Genomic DNA, 26,252 nt, shown 5'->3' with positions numbered 1-26,252 from the left:
ATCAATGACACACAGCCCAATCAATGACATACAGCCCAATCAATGACTTCAACAGCCAAAGAGGACGCATAAACGGCAAATAAGCACATAAAAAGATGCTCATTAGTAACATGCTCAGGAAAACCACATCACCCCCACCAGAGTGGGTATAATCAAAAAGATGGACAATACCCAGTGTTGGAGATGACGTGAAGGAACTGGAACTCTTATATGCTGCCGGTGGGGATATAAAATGATGTAACCACTCTGGAAAAGTTGGTATTTTCTAAAAAAGTTAAACATACACGGGATCCTATGATCCAGGTATTCCATTCCTAGGTAGTTATTCACCAAGCAGAATGAGAGCACACAATCATACAAAGACATGTACACAGGTGTTCATGGCAGTCCTATTTGTAAATAGCCCCAAAATGGAAACAATCCAAGTTTTTTATCAACAAGTCATAAAGATAAACTGTGTTGGGGCCTGGCCCTGTGGCCGAGTGGTTAAGTTCACACGCTCCGCTTTCGCGGCCCAGGGTTTCAGCAGTTCGGATCCTGGGCACAGATATGGCCCTGCTCATCAGGCCATGCTGAGGCGGCGTACCACAACCAGAGGTGCTCACAACTAGAATATACAACTACATACTGGGGGGCTTTGGGAAGAAGAAAGAAAAGATTAGCAACAGATGTTAGCTCAGGTGCCAATCTTTAAAAAAAAGATAAACTGTGATATATTCATCCAATGGGATACTACTCAGCAAAGGAACTGATGAAGATGATACTTCCGGAGTCCTCGCTTTTAAATAGAATAATCTGACTCGTATTAGAGAAAGGTTAATTTTTCTCTTGCATCTCTGCAAAAGAAAAGCTACTTTACTCTCTCAGGAATCTTTAGATAAAGGCATTTTTCTAAGTGTTTTAATTATCCCATGAAGCCGGCCAATGCTTTCTTCAGGATTCGTCTGTATAAGCTGATGGAGGTCAGAGGCACCTGGCCCCCTACATCCACCCACCCCACACACTTCCCAAGAGCACAGGACCAGGGGCGTGCTGGGATGGGGGAGCCTGTGATGGGTGGCCTGCCACCTGCCCCTCTCTCCCTCCGGGAGTCTCCTCACCGACTTGTCTCCATCCTCATCACAATGCATGATGGTTACATGACGGGACCATGTCATTCTGGAGTCTATCCCTGGTGCCTAGCTAAGTGCCGGGGACACAGGAGAGCTCAATGAGTGTTTGTGAACCGCACGCATGGATGTTAAAGCAGGGCAGGGGTGCCAGCACTCTCAAATATGGGCTGTTCAGATAGGCCACCAGCTTCATGATTAACATGACTGCAGAGAGGTATAAAGGAGGGGATAAGGGCTCAGCTCAGGTTGTCCTCTGTGCAACCTTGGCCAAAGTATGTGATTTTTTATGCCTCAGCTTCCTGTGTGTACCGCAGGGATGAATAATGGTACCCACCTCACAGGGTAGTTGTGAGGACTTAATGAGATAATGTATGTACATAAAGCACTGAGCTGTGTCTGAGTCACAGCAAGTGCTTAATAAATGTGTACTGTTACAACGTGATTACTGTTAAACAATGCTACTCCCAAGCCAGAGCAGAGAGAATACAGCGGGCTTTTTATTAAACTAGCTGTGATGGTTACCCTCAGCCAGCAAACAAGAGGAGGACTTTCCCACAGTGCAGCAGGGGAGGGCACTCGTGGAAGGCACCTCTGAGGTCTGCTGGCCCTAAAGGCTGGGGGCAGGGAAGAGTACAGGAGAAATGAGCTGAAGGGGGGTTAAGCTCTTTCAAGTTCTTTTGTTCTGCTATCCGGCAGAAAGCAGAGGACTGTGAAGGGAGGGATGGAGGGTGAGAGGAAACCACATACCCACATCAGAAACTTGGAGAAAGGAAGGGATGGAGATGAAAATCTCTACCCCTAATGCAGCCTGTTTGGAACTGTGAGTAGTGACCTGTTAGTAAATGATCAAGTTGAATTGGTGGGTCATGACCAGCATAAGAAGAAAGAAAGAGGGAGGAAAGGAAAAGGAAAGAGAGACAAAAAGAAAAGCAGGAAGGACAAGAAAAAGAAAACAGGACAGAAAATATCAGAGGACATTGTACACAGTAAGTAAATTCAGGAAAGTTTTGTCTTATTTCTCTGTGTGCGCCTAGATATTTACATGCAAATCCATATGTGAGCTGTATGTCTCTAGAAGGTAGATTTATAACTGTGGGTCACTGTTGAAAAGCACTGGCCTAATAAATTCAAAGTGCCTTACTTGCTAATTTCTGTAGACTGTAAATTAGATTTTTAACGTCTTATTCACCATTAAATTCTATTACACCAAAATAACCTTGGCGGTCCCATGGATCCGAAGATAACCATGAAGTTTAACCAATATAGAGAAATCTGAGTTTGTAATTCCAAACATTAAAAAAGTCATAACTAGGGGCCCCTGTGGCAGAGTGGTTAAGTTTGTGCGCTCCACTTCGGCGGCCCAGGGTTTCGCCGGTTTGGATCCTGGGTGCGGACATGGCACAACTCATCAGGCTAAGCTGGGGCGGCGTCCCACATGCCACAACTGGAAGGACCCACAACTAAAATATACAACTATGTACTGGGGGGCTTTGGGGAGAAAAAGGAAAAATAAAATCTTAAAAAAAAAAAGTCATAACTACCTTAGGAGTGATTTTAGAAGAGGGGTTTTTGCTTTACCACAAGTGGTCCCACCAATACATTTAAAATAAGATTTGCTGCAGAGAGATCAGAAGCTCACACGCCACATCACAAGAGCACATGATCTCGAGGGAGGTCTGCCCTAATTAAGACCCAGAGTAGAAAACAAGTACAGGGAGAAGTTTCTGGGTGAATTGACTGAACACCAACAACAAACAGAAGTTGTCTGACTCCCCCACATTCCTACGGCAGGCAGAAGGCCAGAGTACACTGGAATGGAAATCCCCTCCACAACTCTCAATATTCAGCCTCATTAATAAAAATATTTCAGTTTCTACCAGGCATGTTAGAAACACTGCCATCAATAGAAACATGTTTGGCTAACTGGCTTGAATAAAACATTAAGTTAGAGTCCCAGTAGAGGGCAACATTCTTCACTCCCAGAGACCACGGATATACAGTTCAGCACAAAACACAACACAGCACCCAAGAGAAGGTTCTTAGATACCCCTAGACTGGTGTCCTGTCAACTCAGGGCTCCAATTAATTCCACAAATGCTGCCAAAGCGACGACGGGCTGGCTGCATTTGCTGCTGCTGATAAAATCTCTGCTCAGCTGTCTAGGAGTATCAAGAAATCTTTAAATCTGTGCTACTTGGCACTGGATGTCTGGCTGACACCATTCCCAATGCTCCCAGGCTCATCTTCCAACCATATGGGAACTCGGCTGCACAGCTCCAGCTCTGCGCTGCCAGCCTCGATCCTGGATGTGATCAGGGCATTTACTCTACCACCATGACCCTCAGACTCAGGAGGGAATGCCCAAATCTCTTGGCTGGAGAATCCGGTGAAAAAAAAGGGGTTGATGTTGGGTTACAAGTGAGGGGTCAGTAGACTGGGGAGATTTCCATGTGTCTGTGCCCAATGACATCCCAGGGACTGGGTCACCATGGAGATACTCCAGGCATTAAACATCTTCCTCAGGACTCCAAATCCAAGAGCAGTCACTGAATTCAGTTCAACAAATGATGAGTGGCTAAATGGTGCCCAGAGAGTCAGCAAACTGGAACACCAAGAAAGCAGCATGCCTTTGAAAGAGCAGGGAGTCAAGAATTAATGTGGCATCAAGGGCAGACCATGTAAAACACCTCCCAGGGGGCTGGCGTCACCACCCCCCTCCAAATAATCAGGGCAGGGGTGATACTAATATTTTTCCTTTTCAAGAGAATTTTTATCTTCGTCATCATTAAATTTTATCATCATCCTCATCCTCATCATCCTCATCATCAAATGCCCAGACATAGTTAGCTATAAGGTATGGAAGAGCTCTCTACCACACAGAGCCAGGAAACCTCACCGAGAGCCCAATATCCGGCAGATACTGTGCAAGGCCCTGGGCACACAGGCAATAAGCCAGACACAGTCCCTGCCCTGGTGGCTTCTCCCCTCAGGGTCATCCTTATACTGCCGACAGGGTACAGTGAGGATGAAGAATGTGCTATGATGCCTAAGAATAAGAATCTGGGGAGAAGCAGCAACTATAATGAAGGGAAAAGAGAAAGACCTGAAAGGATGACAAAGTGTCAGGGCAAGACGTCCTCCAAGGCTCCTCACAGCCTCTTACAAACGCCCCACGGCCCTTTGGGCCGCCAGCCTCGGGTTTAAGGGCACAGCTCTGAATCGAGCAGGTTCGCCTGTGCTCACGTCTCTGAGCCTCGTCAGAATGGGAAGGGCCACAGGACCTCTCTGCTTTGGCTGCTGTGGAATTATGATGTCTCCAGCTGGTGCCACCCTAATGGACACTGAGGAGGTGTTCAGTGCAGTTGCGCTGAATAAATGAGATGACATTTCTGTTCTCCAATTGAAAAACAAACCACAGTGACACTTCAGGATTAAAAACAAGTAAGAAACAAAAACCCCAGGAGAACAAAGCTACCTTCTGCCTGGCACAGGGCTCCTGAGTATCACCCCCACTTCCGTGAACAAAAAGATGATTACCAATAAAAATGCTGGCTACTCACCTCCCACATCTGCTGTATTTGGCTACGGAACCTTTTGCGGTGGAGGTGCCAAATAAGTCTTTACACAGCCTTTTGTTAGGTTTTTTGAGGGCCGTTTTATTTATCTTCTAAGCATTGTACTGAATGTCACTCACAAACAAGCTGTCAGCACTGACGGAGTTTGACTATGACTCACCTTTAGCCTCGGGGCTACCCCTCAACCTCCCCCCTTCGTCCTCCTCCCCTTTCCGTGGGGCTGGGGGAGAAGGTGGAAGGTGGCCTATGTTCTGACTTGGACGGAACTCAGAATCGAGGGTGCTCAGGCCTGCAGCATCCTGTAGGGCATCAGACGGCCTCCCTTGGCAATTCCATGCCACTCTCATTCAGATAAATGTGGAGGGAGGCAGCGGAATACTGACCACAGGGTGGGAGTTAGAGAAGGGGGTTGGGGCAATAAATAACCATTCTGAAGGTGGATGTGGGGCAGGCCCTGTGCCAGGCTCCTTACATGGGCTGTCTCACGATCCACACAAGAAACCAAGGAGGTGAGCAGGGTCAGCCCTCATCACCGCGGAGGAACCTCGGAGTCTGGGAGGCCACATAATTGGCCGAAGGCCACATGGTGAACTCTCCCCTCATTCTGGTATTTGTTATTCCTGTGGACTGGATCAGAGAAGGTGGGGCTCACCTCCCTGGACAGCAGGGACCCCAGAGCCGGAGTGTTCCCAATCCTCCTGGTACCTCACACTGGGAATGCGGCTGCCCCACTGGCATCCTGGCTGTAACTTACATGCCCGAGTTTGCTCACCTTTGTGGTGGAGATATTAAGTCTCTCATCATTGGTTTGATATATGGATTAAATGATACAAAATAAGGAATGGGCTATTTGTTGAGCAGGTACTTGATAACTTAATGTACTTCCTTTCCACTTTTACTTTTTACTTTTTAAAATTTTTTAAAAAAATAGCCCTGACCTAACATCTGCTGCCAATCCTCCTCTTTTTGCTGAGGAAGACCGGCCCTGAGCTAACATCCGTGCTCATCTTCCTCTACTTTACACGTGGGATGCCTGCCACAGCATGGCTTGATAAGCAGTGCACAGGTCCGCACCTGGGATCCGAACTAGCGAGCCCCAGGCCACCGAAGTGCAGCGTGCGAATTTAACCGCTGCACCACCAGGCCAGCCTCCTCCACTTTTCTGATGATTATTGCTTGTTTCAGCCTCTTGATCCCTCCTGTCTCACCCTGTGGTGAAAGTGGTTAAGAAAGCCACATATACTCCCCAAATCGTGTTGATTTTTTGAAAAATCAACATATACTATAATTTCATAAAACTGATAGATTGTTCAAAAGTCCCCAGGTTCTGAGGCTACTGATAGATGAATTTACACAAACTTAAAAAAAAAAGTATTGTCTGAATTCACACGCCACTTTTCTACAAGGAGCACAAGAATTTCAGGGGCCAGCCCCGTGGCCGGAGTGGTTGGGTTTGCATGCTCTGCTTCAGTGGCCCAAGGTTTCTTTTGCCAGTTTGGATCTGGGGCGCAGACATGGCACCGCTCATCAGGCCATGTGGAGGCAGCGTCCCACATGCCACAACTAGAAAGACCCATAACTAAAAATACACAACTATGTACCGGGGAGCTTTGGGGAGAAAAAGGAAAAATAAAATCTTAAAAAAAAAAAAAGAATTTCAAAAGATTTATACTTACATACATTCTTTTTACAGAACAGGAAGGAAGGCAAGGATATCAACCTCACTTTGTTACACTAAGGAAAATGAACACAGCTAATAAAATACCCAAAATAAAATCCAGGACTTAACATGTTTTTTTCACTTCAAAATCTAATGGGCTAGAACTGCCTGCTGTATCCAATCCATTGTAAACATATGTGACAGGTTAGGATGCGTAAATTGGACAAGTCATATTAGAAATATTCAGGGCGGACCCAGTGGCATAGTGGTTAAGTTTGTGTGCTCCGCTTTGGCAGCCATGTTCACGGGTTCGGATCCCGGCCACAGACCTACACACCACTCATCAAGCTACGCTATGGTAGTGTCCCACATACAAAATAGAGGAAGACTGGCACAGATGTTAGCTCAGTGACAATCTTCTTCACCAAAAAGAAAAAAAAAGAAAAAGAAAGAAAAAATATTCAAATGCATTTTTGGTTCCTTTTTCTCCAACAATGTCAGAATTCCTGCAAGATGCCTGAAGGTCTGGCTAAATTTTATTGCCTTCACAGATAATGACGAGCAACTGCACCCCACACCATCCAACGATGCTCAGGGGATCCCTCCACTATGAACCTCGATGGGGCTCGAGCGCAGTGCAGATCTTTCTGACTTGCTTCACATACTGAAGGAGTCAACTAAAATATAAATCCTAAGAACTTTCTCCTTCCCTTTCTGCCTCCAAGAATACAAAGATGCTTCCTGCTCTATGATGCCATGACAACAAAAATTTACTGAATGAAAGGATAAAGAGTGACAGCATTTGTGCAATGAGACAACAGGGTCACCTCGGGTCTTCCACAAAGGCCTCAACCTGGCCTACGCGTGGTCAGAACTCCTTCTTGCTGGGAGAGCTTGCTGTCCCTTCCTGTGGTGAATTGTTTACAAAAAGGGCCCCAACAGCTCCCCCATCCTGTGTGAAAGCCTCTTTGCCACGTGACTTTGTTGCTCCTTCCACCAGGAGGTGAAGTCGGTTTTTCCACCACTTCAGTCTAGGTTTGGCCACAGCACTTGCTTTGACCAATGGGACACTAGCAAATGTCATGCAGACAGAGGCACGAGGAGTGTCTGCCCCGGGGCTGGCCCTCTCTTGCTCCTAGAACTCTTTCACGTCATGTGAACAGGCCCGGACTAGCCTCCGAGAGGGTGAGAAAGCGCATACAGGGAGGCTGCAGTCATCCCGGCCGCCCAGGTGAGGTCCCAGAAATGGGAGGAGGTCATCCCAGACTACCCAGCCCTGACACGTCAGGCCAAATTGCAGAACCACCAGCTGACCCTTAGAACTGTGAATAAATAAAATGGTGGTTGTATGGGGGCTGGCCTGATGGTGCAGCGGTTAAGTGCACACGTTCTGCTTCTCAGCGGCCCGGGGTTTTCCAGTTCGGATCCTGGGTGCAGACATGGCACTGCTTGGCAAAAGCCATGCTGTGGTAGGCGTCCCACGTATAAAGCAGAGGAAGATGGGCACAGATGTTAGCTCAGGGCCAGTCTTCCTCAGCAAAAAGACGAGGATTAGCAGTAGTTAGCTCAGGGCTAATCTTCCTCAAAAAAAATAAATTAATTAAAAATAAAAAAAATAAAATGCTGGTTGTTTTACACTGCTAAGTTTTGGGGTGGTTTGCCACACAGCAAAAGTGAACCGAGGGGTCGGCCGGGTGGCCAAGTGGTTGAGTTTGCGTACTCCGCTTCGGCAGCCCAGGGTTTCACCAGTTCAGACCCTGGGCACAGACATGGCACCGCTCATCAGGCCACGCTGAGCCAGCATCCCACATGCCACAACCAGAGGCACTCACAACTAGAATCTACAACTGTGTACTGAGGGTGCTTTGGGAAGAAGAAGAAAAAAAAGAAGATTGGCAACAGATGTTAGCTCAGGTGCCAATCTTTAAAGAAAAAACAAAAAAGTGAACTGATACACTCAACTTTGTGCTCCATTTCTTGACCTCTGGCTTTACTTGCAAACTGGAAGTTTACAGACTTGATCATAAGCAGAAATGTAATGTGACGCACAGAAGAAAGTGATTTCAGGGGTTCCTTTAGGAACTTAGCATAGTGCTTCCCAAAGTTCTCAACATTTTCAGGAACAACCTCTAGGAATCTGACCCATAGAAACACCCACAGAAGGGCACTGGGCTTATGTATGTGGATGGTGCCTGTGGCACCATTTATAATGATATAAATGTGGAAAACACCTAAATATCAATCATTTGGGAAAGGGATAATATATTGTGGTTTAAAATAAAACATCAGAAAGAGCAAACAGATAACCATTTTTCAAACAAGCTATTCTACCAACCACCTTGCAGCTTTCATTTGCCATGGCAGGAATCTCAGGGATCCGAGGTTTAATCTGTAGTCCCTACTCACTGCACTGGAAACGGCCGTCCCCGCATGACACTCTCCCCAGAGTCACAGCGTGTGCAGCACGTGGCTGGTTCAGGCAGTCAGGGGGGCAAGGGTGGGATATTTCTAATTAATCCGTTACAAAAAATGCTCATAGGTATTTAAAAAATTCAACTTTTTTTCTGGGCACTATAGCTTCTTAAAAATGTATTGCTTGAGTATTTCTCACGATAGTCAGAAAGTGGAAAAGGGGCCGGCCCCGTGCCCGAGTGGTTAAGCTCATGCGCTCTGCTTTGGCGGCCCAGGGTTTCACCAGTTTGGATCCCGGGCCAGACATGGCGTTGCTAATCAGGCCATGCTGAGGCGGTGTCCCACACAGCACAACCAGAATATACAACTGTGTACTGGGGGGCTTTGGGGAGAAGGAGGAGGAAAAAAAAAAAGAAGATTGGCAACAGATGTTAGCTCAGGTGCCAATCTTTAAAAAAAAAAAAAGAGTGGAAACAACCCAAACGTCTATCAACTAAGGAATGGATAAACAAACTGTGGTTAATTCACACAGTGGAATATTATTTGGCCATAAAAAGGAATGAAGTACTGATACACGTTGCAGCATGGATGAACCTTGAAAACATCATGCTGACTAAAAGAAGGCAGACACAAAAGGCCACAGAGTCTGATTCCATTGACATGAAATGTCCAGAATAGGCAAATCCATAGAGGCAGAAAGTAGATTAGGTGCCAGGAGCTGAGGAGGGGTAATGAGGAGTGAGTGCCAATGGGTAGAGGATTTCTCTGCAGGGTGATGATAATGTTCTAAAATTTATTCTGCTAATGGTTGCACAACTTCGAATACACTAAAACCACTGAAGTGTACAATTTAAATTGGTGAATTGTATAGTATCTGAATATCTCAATAAAGCTGTTTGGGGGGAAAAAAACCCAAATAAATACATAAATGTATCAGTCAACATTCCATGATGGGGAATGGAGGTTGGCCCTCATTATAATGTAAACATGTATATTTAAATCCTAGTGAAAATCTTAATCTCATCATTTTGCTAATTAAAGAGAAGAACAGTTTTTACTTATTGAAGACCTATTAAGTCTCTAAAATCCCTGAATTCCCAATTTATTTGAATCTGCCCTGGCACCTCATAGAAGAGAATTAAAACCAACCAGTAACAACCCAAAGAGGCCCAGGCTGACCCTCGGTGGTGCTCTGGCTAATGACAAAGAGCCTTGAAAACATGGGCTGTTTTGGACAGACATGCACAAGTTGAAATGCTTATCTGGGTCCCCCCCAAAGAGCCTGTGTATGTGTGTCTGGGCTAGAGAGCTAGGGAAAACGTCCTTCTAAGAGTTTAAGATGTAACCTGCTTGGCTGTGGGGAGGCTCGCTGGTGAGGCAGCCCAGGCAGACACATCCGCATCTCCCACGGCTGCCTCCCTCCATCTTAACTGTCTTGTCTCACATCTGGACTGCAGGCTGCTTGAGGGGGCACCATGTCCAGTTCCATTTTGTGAGGAAGAGTGTTGCCGAGCTAACATCTGTGCCCATCTTCCTCTATTTTCTGTGGGACGCCTCCACAGCATGGCTTGACAAGCGGTGCTAGGTCCGCACCCAGGATCTGAACCAGCGAATCCCAGGCCGCTGAAGCAGAGCACGTGAACTTAACCACTACGCCACTGGGGTGGCCCTGTGTTACGCCTTCATCAACACTCCTTGTTATCAACAAGTTTTTGCTTTTCCTGTGGAGCAAAGCAAAATGATGAACTCAAAAGCAGCTGCAGAGGCTGGCCCCGTGGCTGAGTGGTTAAGTTCGCACGCTCCACTTCAGCAGCCCAGTTTTGCCAGTTTGGATCCTGGGCACAGACCTAGCCCCGCTCACCAGGCCATGCTGAGGCAGCGTCCCACACAGCACAACCAGAAGGACCTACAACTAGAATATACAACTATGTACTGGGGGGCTTTCAGGAGAAGAAGAAGGAAAAAGAAAAAAGAAAAGAAGATTGGCAACAGGTGTTAGCTCAGGTGCCAATCTTTAAAAAAAAAGCAGTTGCACTGGAAAGACTGCCCTTACCCCATAATGAATCCAGACATAGACAACATTTCCAGTTAAAGACACCCTCTAGCAACTCAAGCCAGAGATGGGACAGCTGGAATGAAAGCCTTCTCAGGCCCAAAGGTTTAGCAGTTGCCCGATGCCCAGAGTAGAGAGATTCAACGTCTAATCAGAGGGTTGGAGCCCGAGCGAACCGTGGAAGGGGCTGGGCCTCACCTCGGGAATCAGCCGCCGCCTCTTCACGCTGGGGACGGAGTCGGGCTGGCCATCGCTGCCCGGCTGCTTGCGCTTGCTGGAGTCCTGGAGGGCAGTGAAGACGCTGTCCAGAGGGTGCTTCTCGGCAGACCTGGAGTTCACTGAGCAGTCCAGGGCAGCATCTTCGGCCTCTGTCTCCACTTTCACAGTGTTATTTTTTAGAACTGTGGCAGAGAAGAAATAGGGCTCAGTGGGAAAGATCACCGGGCCGCTCAGAGATTAGCAGGGTTCTGCAGGCGCCGGGTGTTCCCAGGCCGCCCCCCGCCACTACCACTCAGATAATAATGTCCAGTCACAACAAAACTGCACTTTCCAACCAAGTAATTTCATCTTACCACATGAGCGCTATACAATAAAACCATGTTCCAAGAACATTTTTTTCAAAACTGGTCTTAAAGTCTTTTAGGTGGGAAGGGCGAGGAGATGGAAGGAGAGAAACAAATACTATCTTTTAAATGAGGCTTTTTAAAAAGCAACTCTGGAAAGATACATAAGATATTCATAACGGGGGTGTGGGTGGGGGGGATGGGAATGGGGTGGGAGGAGACTTGATTGATTTTCATTAGGTATCTTGTTATGTCTTTGAATCATGTGAATGTGTGAATGTATGACCTAAAAAAATATCAAGTTAAAAATAATTTTTTAAAAGAGGCATTTTTTTTACCTTCTTCTACATCTTCACTGAATTCAGTTGCGTTCATCTTCTATTTCACTAAAGGAAAAGACAAAGACAAAGTCGCGATTTACTGCTTGTTTGACTGAACTTGCCGTGCCCAGGAGAATGTCCCCAACCCTCCCAACCCAGGCTCCGGGCGGCGGCAGGTTCAGCGGACGCTGCTCTGCCACATCCTGGAAAACTGCAGCCTCTTATTCTTGTTTGCAGTTGCTCCGAAGCAGCCAGCCTTCTGAGTGCCTGCGGGGAGCACTTCTCCAAGACTGTGTGCGCAGAACGCATCCTAACACACGGGTTGAGAGCCACTGACAGCGCGAGGGGATAGTTACTCGAGAAAATCAAGTCTTACAAAAGACCCCAGTTCGGATGATCTTCTGTGAGGTCCCTGCTTCATAAATTCCAGCCACAAAAGGAAAAGGCTGACTAAGGATGGAGGCTGTGCATCCCATGGACCCGAGCAGAGGTCTTAGGACCACAGGTGGTCCAAAAAGACCTGTGCTGTCCATGTGGCAGCCACTAGTCACACGTGGCTACCGAGGACTCCAAAATGTGGCTAGTCCAGATGGAGATGTGCTGTGAGTATAAAATACACACTGGATTTCACAGATTTAGCATGGCAAAAAAGAGTGTGAAATAGCTCATTAAAATTTTTTTATATTGATTACATGTTGAAATGATAATATTTAGGATTTACTGGGCTAAGTAAAATACTTTATCAAAATTAATTTCACTTTTTTTAATGTGGCTATTAGAAAATTTGAAATTACCTATGTGGCTTGCATTACATTTTTAATTGGATGGTGCTGGTCTAGCCCTGCCTTCAGAAGCAACAAGAAGAAAGAGGCACTGTGAGTTTTTAAAGCTCTCGAGCTCCACACAATCTGGTCCAAACCCGTCTTTTTATTGACGAGGGAATGGGGCTGACGAGAGGGGGCTGTAGGGTCTGGTGCAGAGCTAGCCTGACTCCCACTGCGCCAGCCGGAATGGAACAGACACCATGATTAAAAGCACCGTTGCAAGTCTTTGAGATTCTCCAAGTTACCTAAGTGTGCCCATAAATATATAAGGTATAAATGAGACACAAGCAGCCCTGGGGGTCTAGTGGTTAAGAGCTGGCATTCTCACTGCCGCCGTCCAGGTTCATTCCTAGGTCAGGGAACCACAACACCTGTCTGTCGTCATCATACTGTGGCATCTGAGCGTTACTGTGATGCTGAAAGCTATGCCACTGGGATTTCAAACACCAGCAGGGTCCCCCATGGTGGACAGATTTCAATAGAGCTTCCAGACTAAGACAGACCAGGAAGAAGGAACCGGCCACCCACTTCTGACAAACTGGCCATGAAAACCCCATGAATAGCAGCAGAGCCTTGTCTGATACAGTGCTGGAAGGTGAGAGGATGGCACAAAAAGACTGGGCAGAGTTCCACTCTGCTGTGCACGGGGTCGCGGGGAGTCAGAATCCGCTCGATGGCACCAACAGCAACAACAGCACTAACAACAAGAAATGAGGTAGTAACACTGGAAAAGAATACACATGGCAGCCAGTACTGTTGCCATTGAGGGGCTGTGGGTCCCATAACTAATTAAGCTGCCTGCAAATACTGAGGTCCTATTCTGGCCGAGGATCGGGAGAGCAGGACGAAGGAGCATCTCTATAAGGAAGAGCGATGCTATCTACACAGGTCAGTAAACCTTTTACCGAGCAGCTGTGAAGAGTGTGTGGGCCCTTGTTTTAGATGGACGAATGGAGTGAGGGGGCAAGGGAGGGAGTGTGTCAAGGTGATCCATGCACATGACAACTTCAAAATTCACTAACAGTAGCCACACTCATAGAGTGCTTATGACGTGGTGCACTATTCTCAGTGCGTCACAGTAACCTTATGACAGGCACAATTCTCTTCCTCCCTCTATTACTAATTTCCAGAAGAATGAATAAGAAAATTTAAGATTTATTTGAAACTGAAATTAATTTCTACTTACCAAACTATCTCTTACCTGAAAAACTGAACACACAAGGTGCTACTGAGGGAAAACAGACAATCAGGCAACTTCCAGGGTCCAAGAACTACTTTACCAGAGGTGACTGCTGGCAAATACAATCGCCACTGCATTCCAAGGAAATAAACCTCGAGTGTGATAATGTCACATGACCTGGGCGTCTGGGGGGACAGGCAGGGAGAACTCCTTTCTTTTTGGACAGGAAAGTTAGCCGACGGCAGGCAGGAATTCAGGCCGCCTGGGTTGCAGCCCAGTCGGGGGGGCCTCTCACGGAAACACTTCAGGCTTCACCCTGACACCCTGAGCTTGCCAAGTGCCCTCGGAAAGCCTGCCATGCGGTCACATACCCCACTCCCTCGAATCAAGGGCAGCGGCAAGGAAGCAGGAGAGACAGGAGGAATGGGGAAAGGGCTGGCGGAGAGGGGACAGTGCAGAAAACAACTACATTTGGGAGAGGAAAGGTGAGACACAGAGGAGATGGAGGATGGCTTATTTGGGGGAATAAAGGGAAACCCACGACGACTCTGGCTAAATGGAAACTATTAAAAGGACGAGCGACTCCCAGAAGAAAAGAAAACAGGGCTCGATGAGAAAACACAGGAGACAGGACCACAAGTGCTGCCCAGCACCGGATGCTATCTGATGCGACACCTGCCAGCCCTTTTCTCTGGAGCAGCGCTGAGCCCAGAAGGCAGGCGCGGGCCACCAGCGCAGGGCCTGGGGCAAGTGTCAGGGTCGCCTCTGTGGGGAGGGCCTTGAGGGGCAGGAAGGGGATTTTCTGAACAACCACCATGTGACACGACAGCAGGCAATTTAGCACCTGAGTTCTGAGCTCCTGGTGATCCTCTCATCAGAAAACGATGGTGGAAGAGCACACATCTGAGCCGCCCCGGGTGTGGGAGAAGGCGGGGTGGGGAGGCGGGGAAGGGTCACGGGGGTGAGGTGGGAGGAAGGGGCTGCTGGCTTCCTGGGCATGCTAGATGCCCCGTGTGCATCTGCTTTAGAAAACATTTCCGTGTTCATTTATAGACAAGTGACAGATGCTAGATTAGCACTGCAGTATGGCGGCCCCTTCCCTCCCAGCCAGCAAGGAAGTCACACTCATCGGGAAGCTGGGGAAGGTCCCATGTGCAAGGCCTGGAAGCCCAACACTGCAGCTGGCTCCTGCTGTGGGGAGGGCAGAGGGTCCTCAGGGACATCTGCAGCCCACCGCACCAGGCCCCTCGTGTGCGCCCCCCTCATCCTGAGTGACTTGAATCCCAATCTCACCAGGAAAGAAAGTGAGGGCATACACCGTAAATATACATAAGTTTTATTTGTTCATTATACCTCAATGAAGCTGGAAAAATTATTTTGATATCATTTTGATTATGGAAATAAAATATTCAACTATTAGAAGGGCAAAAAGGAGGGCAAGTAACCTGCCCAGTGTCACACGGCTGTTAGTTAAGTGACAGAACTGGGATTCAAACCAAGTCTGTGTGTATCTCCCATCAGCCACCGGGAGAGGACATAACAGGATCCTCATTCTTCTGTTAAGGTTCTTCTGATGACACGGGGACAGGTCCCAGCCTTGGATTTCTGTCCAGCAGCAGCAGCAGCAGCAGCATCCAAATCCCCCTTTGTCTCCCCGTAGCTACCCAGAATCCCCTCTCCTCCGTGCTTATAGACTCCATCCCACAGTACAGAAAAGTTTCTATGAGAGGGATGTGTGGGTCACTCCCCGGCATCTGAGATGACGTGGTGACGGTACACCAACAGCGTCACGACTGGGTGGAAAGGGGATGGGCATCACGTGGCTCCCTCCATTTCCTGGTCACCTGTCCAGACGAGGTCACTGGCTTGCTCACCCTGGGTGGACATGGAGCATGCCACAGAAATTCCTTTCCTTTACATAATAACCTCAGGAGCTAGCAACCACTGCGGCTCCCGCCCACCCAGGCTGCTGGGATTACAATCTCCTGTGCCTGCTGGACTTGGTAGAATTTCTTATTTTAACATTCTCTCCTTTTCAAAACCCTCTTATTCCTCTCACCACGAATCTCAAACCGTGAGACAGTCTATACATCCACATGTCCTTGAAAATCAGCCTTCTTCCCAAGGGGTGGCGGTTCCCTGTTCTCAGAAACACCTGACCAAGGCGAAGGAAGACTCAAACGAATGAAGGGGACGTGTGTCAGAGACCCGCGTAGCCGGCTCCCCCCCGAGTTAACACACCACAGGTTCTAAGACATCGGGGACTTATCGGAGGGTAACTCTCAAATAGGACAAATCTCCAGTGGTTAATCTAATAAGTGGAAATGCTTGTTACATATAATTTTTTTAAACCAAATAGTCTAGGAAGCCACAGGCAAAGTGACCTGTCATTGGTACGGAAAGGTTTTAAATGTTGCAGAGCTTGTAGGAGTGGATATAATTTCATTAAAATGCCTACTGGTGTCTATCCTTCTAGAGTGAGATGGACAATGTTCAATTTTCCATGCAGGGCACACGGGTAGGGAAGACAGAACGTCATCAGAAAAGCCTTCAGTTTACAAAAAGCACAAAAGGGAGGGTAATCTTGTTCAGAAATAGGAAGATACTTTAGCCACTCAAATATCAAATTACAAAGGATGAGTTGCTTAAATTGACTACATAAATGCAGTAACTGGCGGGGCTACCTCGGAGCCGGCTGAGCCTGACTCCCCACCAGCAGCATGCACCTGGCTCGGGGGAGGAAGAAAGCCTGTGAAGAAGGACAAGGGGGAAGGGAGGCAGAACCATTCGCGGATGCAGAGAAAGAACGAACTCTAAGAGATACCACAAAGAAATGGAAAAGCAGGAAAGATTTACAATTACAGGTCAATTTACATGTTCAGAGTTCATCTGAAGATGGGAAGATGTCTAAAATCTTTTTTTGGACTAGATCATACATGTACATGAAACAAAATTCAAAAGATATAAAAGGATATTTGGTTAAAAGGCCCACTGTCCCCCAGCACCAGGTTACTCTCCGGAGCCTAGCATGTGGCTTTTCCTGTGTGTCCTTCCAGAAACATCCTGTGTCAGGTTCTCGAGTGTGATTCATCGACTGCAGTGGGCTGACTTACATGGGCTTGCACGGATTGTGTCTCCCCAACTCCACCACTAGTGGAGTCAAGTCATAGCTTGAAATTGGCCACGGTGGGAGTATTTATACCAGAGAAACTGACACTTTTCCAAAGAGGGGGTTTTCTTTTCTTTTGGGAGAGTCAGTACATCCAAGACCCTTCCAGGGGGTCCATGAGATCAAAACCATTTTCCTAGTGACACTGAGATGTTATCGCCTCTTTTCTCTCACAAGTGTGCAGGAGAGTTTTCCAAAGGCAACATGATATATTGTTTGCAAAAGATTGAGTACAGAGGCAGATATGAAAACCCAGCTGTCTTCTATTAAGTCAGACCTTAAAGAGATTTGCAAAATGTAAACAATACCGCTCTTTCCACTAAGAATTTTTTTTTGGAAAAGGTATTTTTTCATAAAAAATGTTATTGACATTAACTTGTAATGGATTTATTACAGTTATTTTTAAATGAAGCAAATATTTAACTTATTTTTAGTTAATAAAAAAATAATTTAGAGCCAGCCCCAGTAGCCTAAGTGGTTAAGTTCAGTGTGTTCCACTTCAGCAGCCCGGGTTCAGTCCCTGGGCATGGACCTGCACCATGGGTTAGCAGCCATGCTGTGCTGGCAGCTCACACACTAAAACAGAGAGGAAGACTGGCATGGATGGTAGCTCAGGGAGAATCTTCCTCACCAAAAAACCAAACATTTCTGTTTTAATTTCTAACACGGTAAATATAGACAGGTATAACCCATATAAACAAAAGCTCTCTGGGGTCCTCAATAATTTTTAAGAGTATGAACAGATCCTGAGACTAAAAGGTTTAAGATCCTTGTTCCTTGCTTTTTTCACTTAAGCTATCATGGGAATGTCTGTATCACTTCTTCCTTCAGTTTGAGTTCTCCCAGAAGCAGATTTTGAGACAAGGATTGGGAGTGACCAGTACCTGTGGGAGAAGACAGACAAAGGCTGATGATCAGCACGGGGCATAGTAACGGGCTTCCGGCAAGGAGAGCGTGCCCTGGCCGCAGGCAGTGCTGAGGGTGCTGATGGAGCTGTCCCAGGGGCGGGTGGCAGCAGGGGGCAGAGCCAGCCCCTCCGGTGACTCCTGAAGGCAGAAACCCTGTGTGCCATTCCCACCCACCTCCTCACCACGCTGCCCTGAACTCTGCACACTCAGCGGACACACCATGGAAACCACAGCCCACCCACATGGAAGGCGCTGTGCCTAGAGCTGTAAATTTCACCTGGCAATCCTAGGAGGTGGGAACTCTTGTTAGTCTCCTTCTACCAGTGAGGAAAATGAGGCACCGTTTTAGAGCCAGAAGGGAGCTCAGAGATCATCTTGTTTCATAAGTGTGGGACTCAAGGATCAGAAAGGTCTGGAACATGTTCAAGATCAAACCATCAGGAATGGGCCCCAGTCTCCCTGCCCTGTGCTTTGGTGGCTACACGCCCGGCTGTGTGACAGGAGCTATTGGTGCCGGTGGCGGGACTGTCCTCTGTGCAAGGGATCGAGAGCTTATTCACAGGGACTGCAACCAACACAGGGGCAGAGATGGGAGGACCAGGAGGGTAAGATGGAACCTGGGAACTCCGTCGGATGGGAGGACGGGTAAACACCAAAGATAAAAGTACCAGGAAGAAAAGAGCAGTCCGAACCCCAAGGTCAGAAGAAACTACACTAGAGTTTCTATGACAACCATAACTGACATGGAGTAAACACAGGCTTCAGGCACAGCTGTGCGGGCGACCACCCATGCTTACAGTTCTGTGATCCGGACACAAATAGTTTTAAACTCTAACATATACTTCCAAGACTTTTTTCCTTTGGAGGGAGAAATAATGTCAATCAAAGCAAATTCTAGGGGGAAAAAAATCTACTTAGGGAATAACTTGGTCAATGTTTAAACGGGCCTATCTTGATGTTCCTCATCACTTTCAGCTTCTAAAGACCTATAACCAAATCCTTCTGTTACCTACAGAGCCTCCCGCACTTGACAATTACGATTCGCAGTCACGGCACTGAGCAAAGGCCAGGAGGCCCAAGCACCTGGGCCAGGAGGTCTGTCACTTCCCAGTCGATCCTGGGTTAAGCCCAGCAGGAAGTCTAGGGTCAGACTGAGCATGGAAATCCTACCATTAACTGTTATTAATTACTGATACATTTCCACCAAAAAATGCAGAGAAAATGGGAGCAACAACAAAAGTGAACGTGACTTGGATTGAGATCACCTTTGACTATTGTTATTGCCATTACACAAAGTTAGGAAGTCAACATCTACACATTTTCTGAACACACAACTTCAAAACCTCTATTGACAGAAAGACCTGAGCATTAAATTAGGTGTAAAGATCCAAAATCAATTGTTCATTACAGAGTTATCCAGTCAATAACAACATACTTCGAAGTTCACTGGGGATATCTAAACTACGTAATTAAAAAATGCCATAAAGCAGCTGGAAGGAAATATGCCAAAATGTTAACTACCTCCAATTAAGAGGATTATGGATTATTTTTTTATTTATTCTCCGACTTTCCAAATATTCTACACTGGGTATGCAATTCTTTGATAATGAAAAAAAAATTTTTTTTCTTAAGATTGGCAGCTGAGCTAACCACTGTTGCCAATCTTCTTTCTTATTTTTTCTTCCTACTTTTTTTCTCCCCAAATTCCCCCAGTACACAATTGTATATTTTAGTTGTGGGTCCTTCTAGGTGTGGCATGTGGGATGCCCCCTCAACGTGGCCTGATGACTGGTCCACGCCCAGGCTCTGAACCAGCGAAACCCTGGGCCGCTGGAGCGGAGTGCGTGAACTCAACCACCCGGCCACGGGGCCGGCCCCCCCAAATTTTTAAAAATGAAAAAATAAGTATAGCAATCTTTACTGACCAGCCAGGTCATATTCTAAGTTAGGTCCACACACAGCAATAAGCTAAGAATGGAAAATCAAATCACTTAACTTTTAAACACTTAAAATACCGATGCTCTAAGAAACAATATAATAGCTGATACATTAGTGAAGACTTTCATTTCATAACTGTCCCTGAATTATCGCGTCTGAAGGTGTAGAAAGCTCCTCAGCATGGGGAGAAGGGAGACCAGAAAAAAGTGTCACCTGACAAACCCACGCGTGAGTGAGAAGGTGAAAAGATCAGCTCTGGACACTAAGGAAATGTCTTTCCTGGTGGGGGCGTTACAGGCCCTATCGATGCATTTGCCTGATACTTCAATTATTTTCTGAAATAAGCCAAATTTCATGGAAGGAAAAAAAATCACAATTCAGAGTATTTCCTGGATCAGGGATCCAAACTGACCCCTGAGGCCAGGTCACCGGGGAGGTTTGGGTTTGTGGCTGGCTGGGAAACTTATGGACTGGAGAGAAGCTGAGCAATCCACCAGGGCCAAGATGCCCAACCTGCGGGCTTCTGCATTCTGGATGACGATGACTGTGAAATGGGGTCCTTTCTTCAGGTTCTCTTCTGTCTGAACACCCTGGGAGATGTTCCGACCAGCACCTGGAGCCCTCCTTCCCTGACTGGGTACTCAGAGACCTGCTCCAGGGGGCCCTGGCCCAGGACAAAGCAGCAGGAGGCAGTGGGCAGAGAGGCGAGATGTGAAGGTCTGGGGAGCGAAGGCCGGGCCAGGCCACAGATAAAGGGAGGAGGTGAGGTCACTGGTTACAAGGAGTCAGGCAAGAATCTGCCTGGGGGAAATCCTCCTCTGCAGGAGTTGGGATGCAAGCTGACACAGCACCCCGAGCAGGGGGCACTTGGCGGGGCGACTCCTTGGTAAAGCCCTTTGCCCTCACAGGATCGCTGGTTTCTTTCCTAAACGTCCCACAGGCTTCCAAGGGAAAGCGTTCTCTGGCGCTGCCCAGTGTGGGCTGGGAGTGACCCGGTGCCTCTCTACCGAGTTCTTTCAAAAGACCCAGCCGCTCCGAGAGCAGTGGTCCAGGCTCCCAGGCTCTGGAGAGAGCTGCGTGAGGCCCCTTGGCGGCACAGAGGCTTGCGGCTGGCCGGAGTCACACAGGCCCAGAAATGGGAAGTACTTGGGCTTCCTGAAACCTCGAGGTTCAAAACCCAGCCAGCTGACTCAGGATTCTGCCCCACTAAACTGGAAAGGTCCACTGAACTCCGGACTCGGCCCCGGGCTGAGGGGCAGGGCCGGGAAGACGTGGCCCCGCAGCCCTGACCTCGGGCTGCTCAGGTGCAAACCCTCCCAATCTTCCAAGTCCTGTCTCCAGATGTCAAGCGAGGCAAACCCTCGACTCCGGGAAGGTCTCCCGGAGAATTCGAGCCCCGGAACAGGAATGTGAGTGGAACCCGAGACCAGGGGGATGGTGGCCGTGCAGCACCGCCACATCCGAAAGGTGAAGCAAAGAGAATGTGCTCTGACCACTGTGAAGGTGTTATTAACAAACACACTCAAGGATTCAAAAAGTTTAGCTAATATCTAACTAAACGTTACTTCACCCTTTTCACAACTGTCACACCACACGACGTGACTTTGATCTCTCTGTGCTGCTGGTCATACTGATTTTTAAAAATGAAACAGAGAAGCAGGGCAGTGGCTAACATTCACGCCGCGCCGGCTCCGTGGTCTGAGCGCTGTACATGTTCCCCCCGCAGGCTCACGAGAGCACTCTGATTGTGCAGGTAGAGAAAGGGGCGGGGGGTGCAGTCTGGACCTCACTTGGTGGGGCGTGCGGGACGACAACACGGGACGGGACGGGACAGGACAGGACGGCGGACTGCAGACAGCAGGGAGAGGGAGAGAAGTGGGGTGGACCAGGGGGTGACGGCCTCGTGTCCGCCTTCCGAGAGGAGCTGGGATGGAGGAACGGGGCATGACCGTCCCCAGCTGTGCCTTCTCCCTTTCTGCGGAGCACCATTTGTAGGCTGGGCTGGGCAGGCAAGTCAACAGCCGGATGGGCCCTCCGGCCACCAAGGTAGGGACAAGTGCAGTTGATCTCAAAGACAATGGAATTCCCTGCTAAACTTCAGGGTCAGGTGGGCCGGCATGGAGCCCCTGGCTCCACATGCATTAGCTTCTCACACTGGGCAACATGCGTGCCCACCCAAGCCGTGGTTCTTCTGTAAAATGGGGCCCGACACACTACCTCCTCTCAGGAGAGCTTGTGAAAACTACAAAGGAGCAAGTGCCTGGCTCACAGCCCTCAGGAAATGTTACCCATTATAAAGCCCTTTTTAAAAAAAGATTTTTAAAGTGCATGTTAATAGTGAATATTTTAAAGAACTACAAAATTAAATTAAATGGCTTAAAACTTTTACAAAGTTTAGTAACTTTTAAATGGTAGAAACAACTGGAAGCGGGTGAGATCAAATAAAATGCTCTCCCTAAGGATGACGGGAAGAATGTTCCCATGCCATCCGCCCTGCGGGGCTCAGCTGGGAGCCGCAGGCCCCCGGAGCCCGGCCCTCTTGGCAGTGGTACCCTGCCCATGGGACTCGCGGGACATGTTTGCAATTTGTTTTTATTTTTAGACACATCTGCAAATGCAGTTTGAAAAATACCAGTCCTCACAAAACCAGGGCAATTTCCCCCCAAGTTTTTCTAAAGCTGTAATTGTCACTGCCTGCCTTATTCAGTCAGAGCACATCTTCCAGCGGGCCACCAAGTACAACCACACAGCCCTGCCTGCCCGCCTGCCCGCCCACGACGGGTGTCTAACCCTACGGACACTGCATTTTCCGAAGGTGACTAAACGTGACGTCTTCTGCAGCTAAGGGGTTCTACTTATCAAGCTCTCCCTGGTTTCATGAAGTGCTTCCTCCTTAGACACTAATAGCAGGAAGCACCAACCCTGGCACCCAGAAACTGGGGCTCAAGGAAGAAAGGTGGGCCAGCAGCCACTCATGTGACTGACTGTCCAATGGTCCAATGGTGACTAATTTTCCTGGGAGATAGAAGCTGAGTTTCCTATGTAGTTCCCACTGTTTCAAGCGTGGTGTCTTGTGACCACATGAGCTAATCAGAGTTGGGGCAGAGTCTGGCGGACACTCCCGCCCACCAGCACAAGCCTCCATCCTCCCACTTACTGGCTCCGTGCTCAACCAACAGCCCCTTGCATGCAGGAAAGACCAATAAACGATTTACTCAACTCAGCACTGTGTTTCACTGGCCAGTGATCACTGACAATCAGACAGGGAAGAGGAAAGGTGGACGTTGGTAGAGAACAAGAACCCAAGAGGGCTGACTTTAAAGACGTGTTTCAAGTGGGATTAAAAATGGAGAAACAGCATATTCCCAGGTGAGCTGCAGAGAAAAACTTGGCTCTAAAATAACAGTTTGTAAAAAGTCTGATCATTCAGTGACTAACATGTCACTCTGAGTGAAATAGCACTTCTCCTGTTTGACACACTGAAGGCCCAATGCCAGCACCGAGAGCTCTAGCTTGGCATGTGCAGGTCACGTGTGGCAGCTGGTTCCAGAAACCACAAGAGCTCTAGCTGAAACGACGATGTTGCAAGAGATACTGGAGCATCAGGAGGGGGAGAAGAGCAAGAGTCCAATCTGGAGGGGGAAGAAACAGCGAGAGCAAGGGGATGCTCACAAAGCACGGAAAATATTCATTTTGTCATACGCGCTTTTTCTGGACTTTGAATTTTATTTTTTAAAATTATCATACAGTAATATTTACTCTCCGGGGGGAGGGGTGTTCTCTGAAAGATACCACGTGTATACATCCCTGTGACCACCACCAAGAAGAGGATACCGAAAAGTTCCATCACCACAACGGTTAATTCCACAAAAAATTCCCTCAAACTTACTTTAGCCAATATTGGGCACAATGAATAATCAGGATGACAATCCTAATTCACCACTTATCGTCAAAATTAAGTGCCAGAAAAAAACCGCCACATCCCAACCTCCCATACACTAACACCGAATTATTTTTGCTGGTTGGCTAGCAACTTTCAAGTGTTTCTGTATTATAAAGTTTGAGGTATTTAAGAGACAGATTCCCCAATTTTTCATCATGGTGTCAATACAATCCATAAAAGCTTGTTTCTTTCTTCGTTGCTTCCCGGGCTTTCTAGACAGCTCTAAAAAGTGGCAGGTGGGACGTTCCTGCAGGAGATTAAATTCACCAAATCAAATCTGTCATAGTGAGTTCCAATTTTTCTCGTCCTAATTATCAGACCTCCTGCTATTCCTTTGCTCACGTAAGAGATGCTTAGGAACTCAGAGATAACACAAACAGAGACTGCGAAGAAAATGTTGCAATGTGTTGCAGTGCTGACCATCGCGTCTACTAGGTCCTAACTGGGCTCTTTTCTTGCTATAACTAGTGCTTCGTGTGTGGCGGGGGAAGAGAAGGACATGAAACTTTTCTGTTAAATTACTTCCACAAGGAGATGGCGTCTCTAGTAAAACCCACGTTCAGTGGGGGAGTTTTTACGTGACAGATTTTAAAGGCTCGGGTTTTATCGTGAATTTCATTTCAAGGGCCATGCACACACCAGCTAACTGGCTAGTAGGAACAGGCTGCACTGACTCCACCTTTCTTCTAGAATCCAAGAGGCTCTCCGCTTATTTAGTAAACATTTATTGAGCACCTACTAAGTTATCAGACACTGGGATCGTAGCTGAGGATGTAAAACGGTAAGGAAGATACAAAATCTTGCGCAAATCTCAAAGTCGAGGGTGAGGGAAGCTGATAGGGTTCTGTATGGTGATATGAAACCGAAAACTAGGGATGGGTAGTTAAAAAAACAAAAACTACGGGGGTGGAGTTGGGAGCATGGGTAACAAAAGGATCTCCTCCAGGCCTCTCTTTTACATACCGAGCTAGCCCAGGAGCTCACTTCCTAGCCTCAGTGTCCTGCAGCCGTAGCTTGCTGGCAGTTCGCGTTGCCCTTGGCCCGTTAAACATTCCAAAGTTACTTTAAGAAGGTGAAGTTGAACGTTGCCGACTCAAGCGCTACTCCTAATCTGCGCACTTGCGTCTGGTTAGCTTTTGCGTGTAAAATCCTGCCAGACGGACCACCCGGGCAGTCAAACTTGTTCACCTCCGTAAAAATCACCTTGTAAAAAGTATATATGCACCGGCACCCAAGGTCCTCCCGAGCTGCGGCACGCCGAGGGCTAACTGTGCGTGGGAAAGCGCGTTTGCCAGAAAGAGGGGAAAGGGCGGCCGCGAGGGGCGGCGAGCGCTCCGGGCCCGGCCGGGAAGGCCTCGCGCCAGCCGCGGTGCACACCCAGGCGCCGGGCCCGCCTCCAGCTCCCGGGCAGCGGGAACCGCGCACCGCGCCGTGGACGGCCGGGGAGGGAGCGCTGCGCCCCCTGGCGGCGGGGTCCGGCCCTGTCCGCTCCCGGCCGCCGCCGCCGCCGCCGCCGCCGCCGCGGGCCTGCCTCGCTCCATTTGCAGACTCTGGAGGCAGCGTCCCTCCGAGCGGCGGCTCCTCGGGCCTCCTGCTCCCCGCTCGGCATCGCGCGGCAGTCCCCGCCCCCTGCTCCTGCTCTGACACCCCCTTCTCCGCGCCGAGCCGTCCCCAAGCAGCCCGGCCGAGCGCGAGCGCCGAGCCCAGCGCCGCCGCCGCCGCACAGCCTTCCGCCAGCCCGGCCGCTCCATCGCGGCGCCCGGCGGGGGCGCGGGGCCGGCGCGCGGCGCGAGTGGGGCGGCGGCGCGGACCGTTCCACTCCGTGTCCCCCCCCCGCCCCGCGGCGCGCGTGCTCCCGGAACGCCATGGAGCCGCCGCGTTCCGAGCGGGCACAAAGGGGCGCGCGGCACAATGGGCGCGGCGAGCCCGTGGGCGCCCGGCGCCCGCTCCGGCGGCCCGGCTCCGCGCGGGGTGGGCGCTCCTGCCGGCGGGCGCGCTCTGGGCAGCCCCCCTGCGCGTCCCCTCCCCTGCTCCCGCCCCCACCCCGGCATGGATGTTACAGCGGCTCTCCCGTCCGGCCGCCCCCGAGCCGCCGCCGCCGCCGCCGCGCGGCCGGCTCGATCCGCCCCGCACTTACCTGGGACACGAGTTCTGTACTTTGCCGAGCGGGCCCGCGCCGAGTTTGGGCGCCACGTGGGGGGGCGGGGGCGCGCGGGGCCGGGGAGCGGGGGCCGCGCGCGGAGGGCCTGGCCGGGGCGGCCCGGGCGGTTGCTGGGGGCGGCGGGCGGGCGCCGTGTATTTTCCCCTCTCTTTGTGTGTGTCCGTGCGCTGCGCTCTCGCGTGACGTGACGGGACTCCGTGTGTCATTTCCGCACAAGGACACAGGAGCCCCCGCTGCAGTGGAACCACAACCCCTCCGCCCCCACCCCCGGCCCGCCCCTCCCCCTCAGCGGGGCACACGCGGGACCGGCGGCGGCGCTCGGGCGTGAACGGCCGCGGCGGGGAGCTGGGGCGCGCACTCCGGGCCCGGCGGCCGGCGCGCTCGGCCGGCGCCGCGCAGCTCCACGTGGGCCCGCGCCGGCTGCCCGGGTGGGG

General features: G+C 49.3%; 1 protein-coding gene across 1 annotated transcript in view; it reads right to left on the bottom strand.

Moving 5' to 3' along the window:
• The window catches only part of BEND3 (BEN domain containing 3), a 34,291-nt gene extending 8,190 nt beyond the window's left edge, over nt 1-26,101 (bottom strand). The window contains exons 1-3 of the mRNA XM_046674218.1: nt 25,795-26,101; nt 11,714-11,761; nt 11,011-11,213 (exon numbers count right to left, since the gene is read on the bottom strand). Coding sequence (XP_046530174.1) covers nt 11,011-11,213; nt 11,714-11,750 — 240 coding nt within the window. The 5' untranslated portion in view covers nt 11,751-11,761; nt 25,795-26,101. The remainder of the gene's footprint in view (nt 1-11,010; nt 11,214-11,713; nt 11,762-25,794) is intronic.
• Between the last annotated feature and the right edge of the window lie 151 nt (nt 26,102-26,252).

Source organism: Equus quagga, chromosome 11, assembly GCF_021613505.1.
Source record: "Equus quagga isolate Etosha38 chromosome 11, UCLA_HA_Equagga_1.0, whole genome shotgun sequence".
Classification (NCBI taxonomy): Eukaryota; Metazoa; Chordata; class Mammalia; order Perissodactyla; family Equidae; genus Equus; species Equus quagga.
The sequence above is the reverse complement of the archived record's forward strand: the minus strand, read 5'-3'. Positions and strand labels throughout refer to the sequence as shown.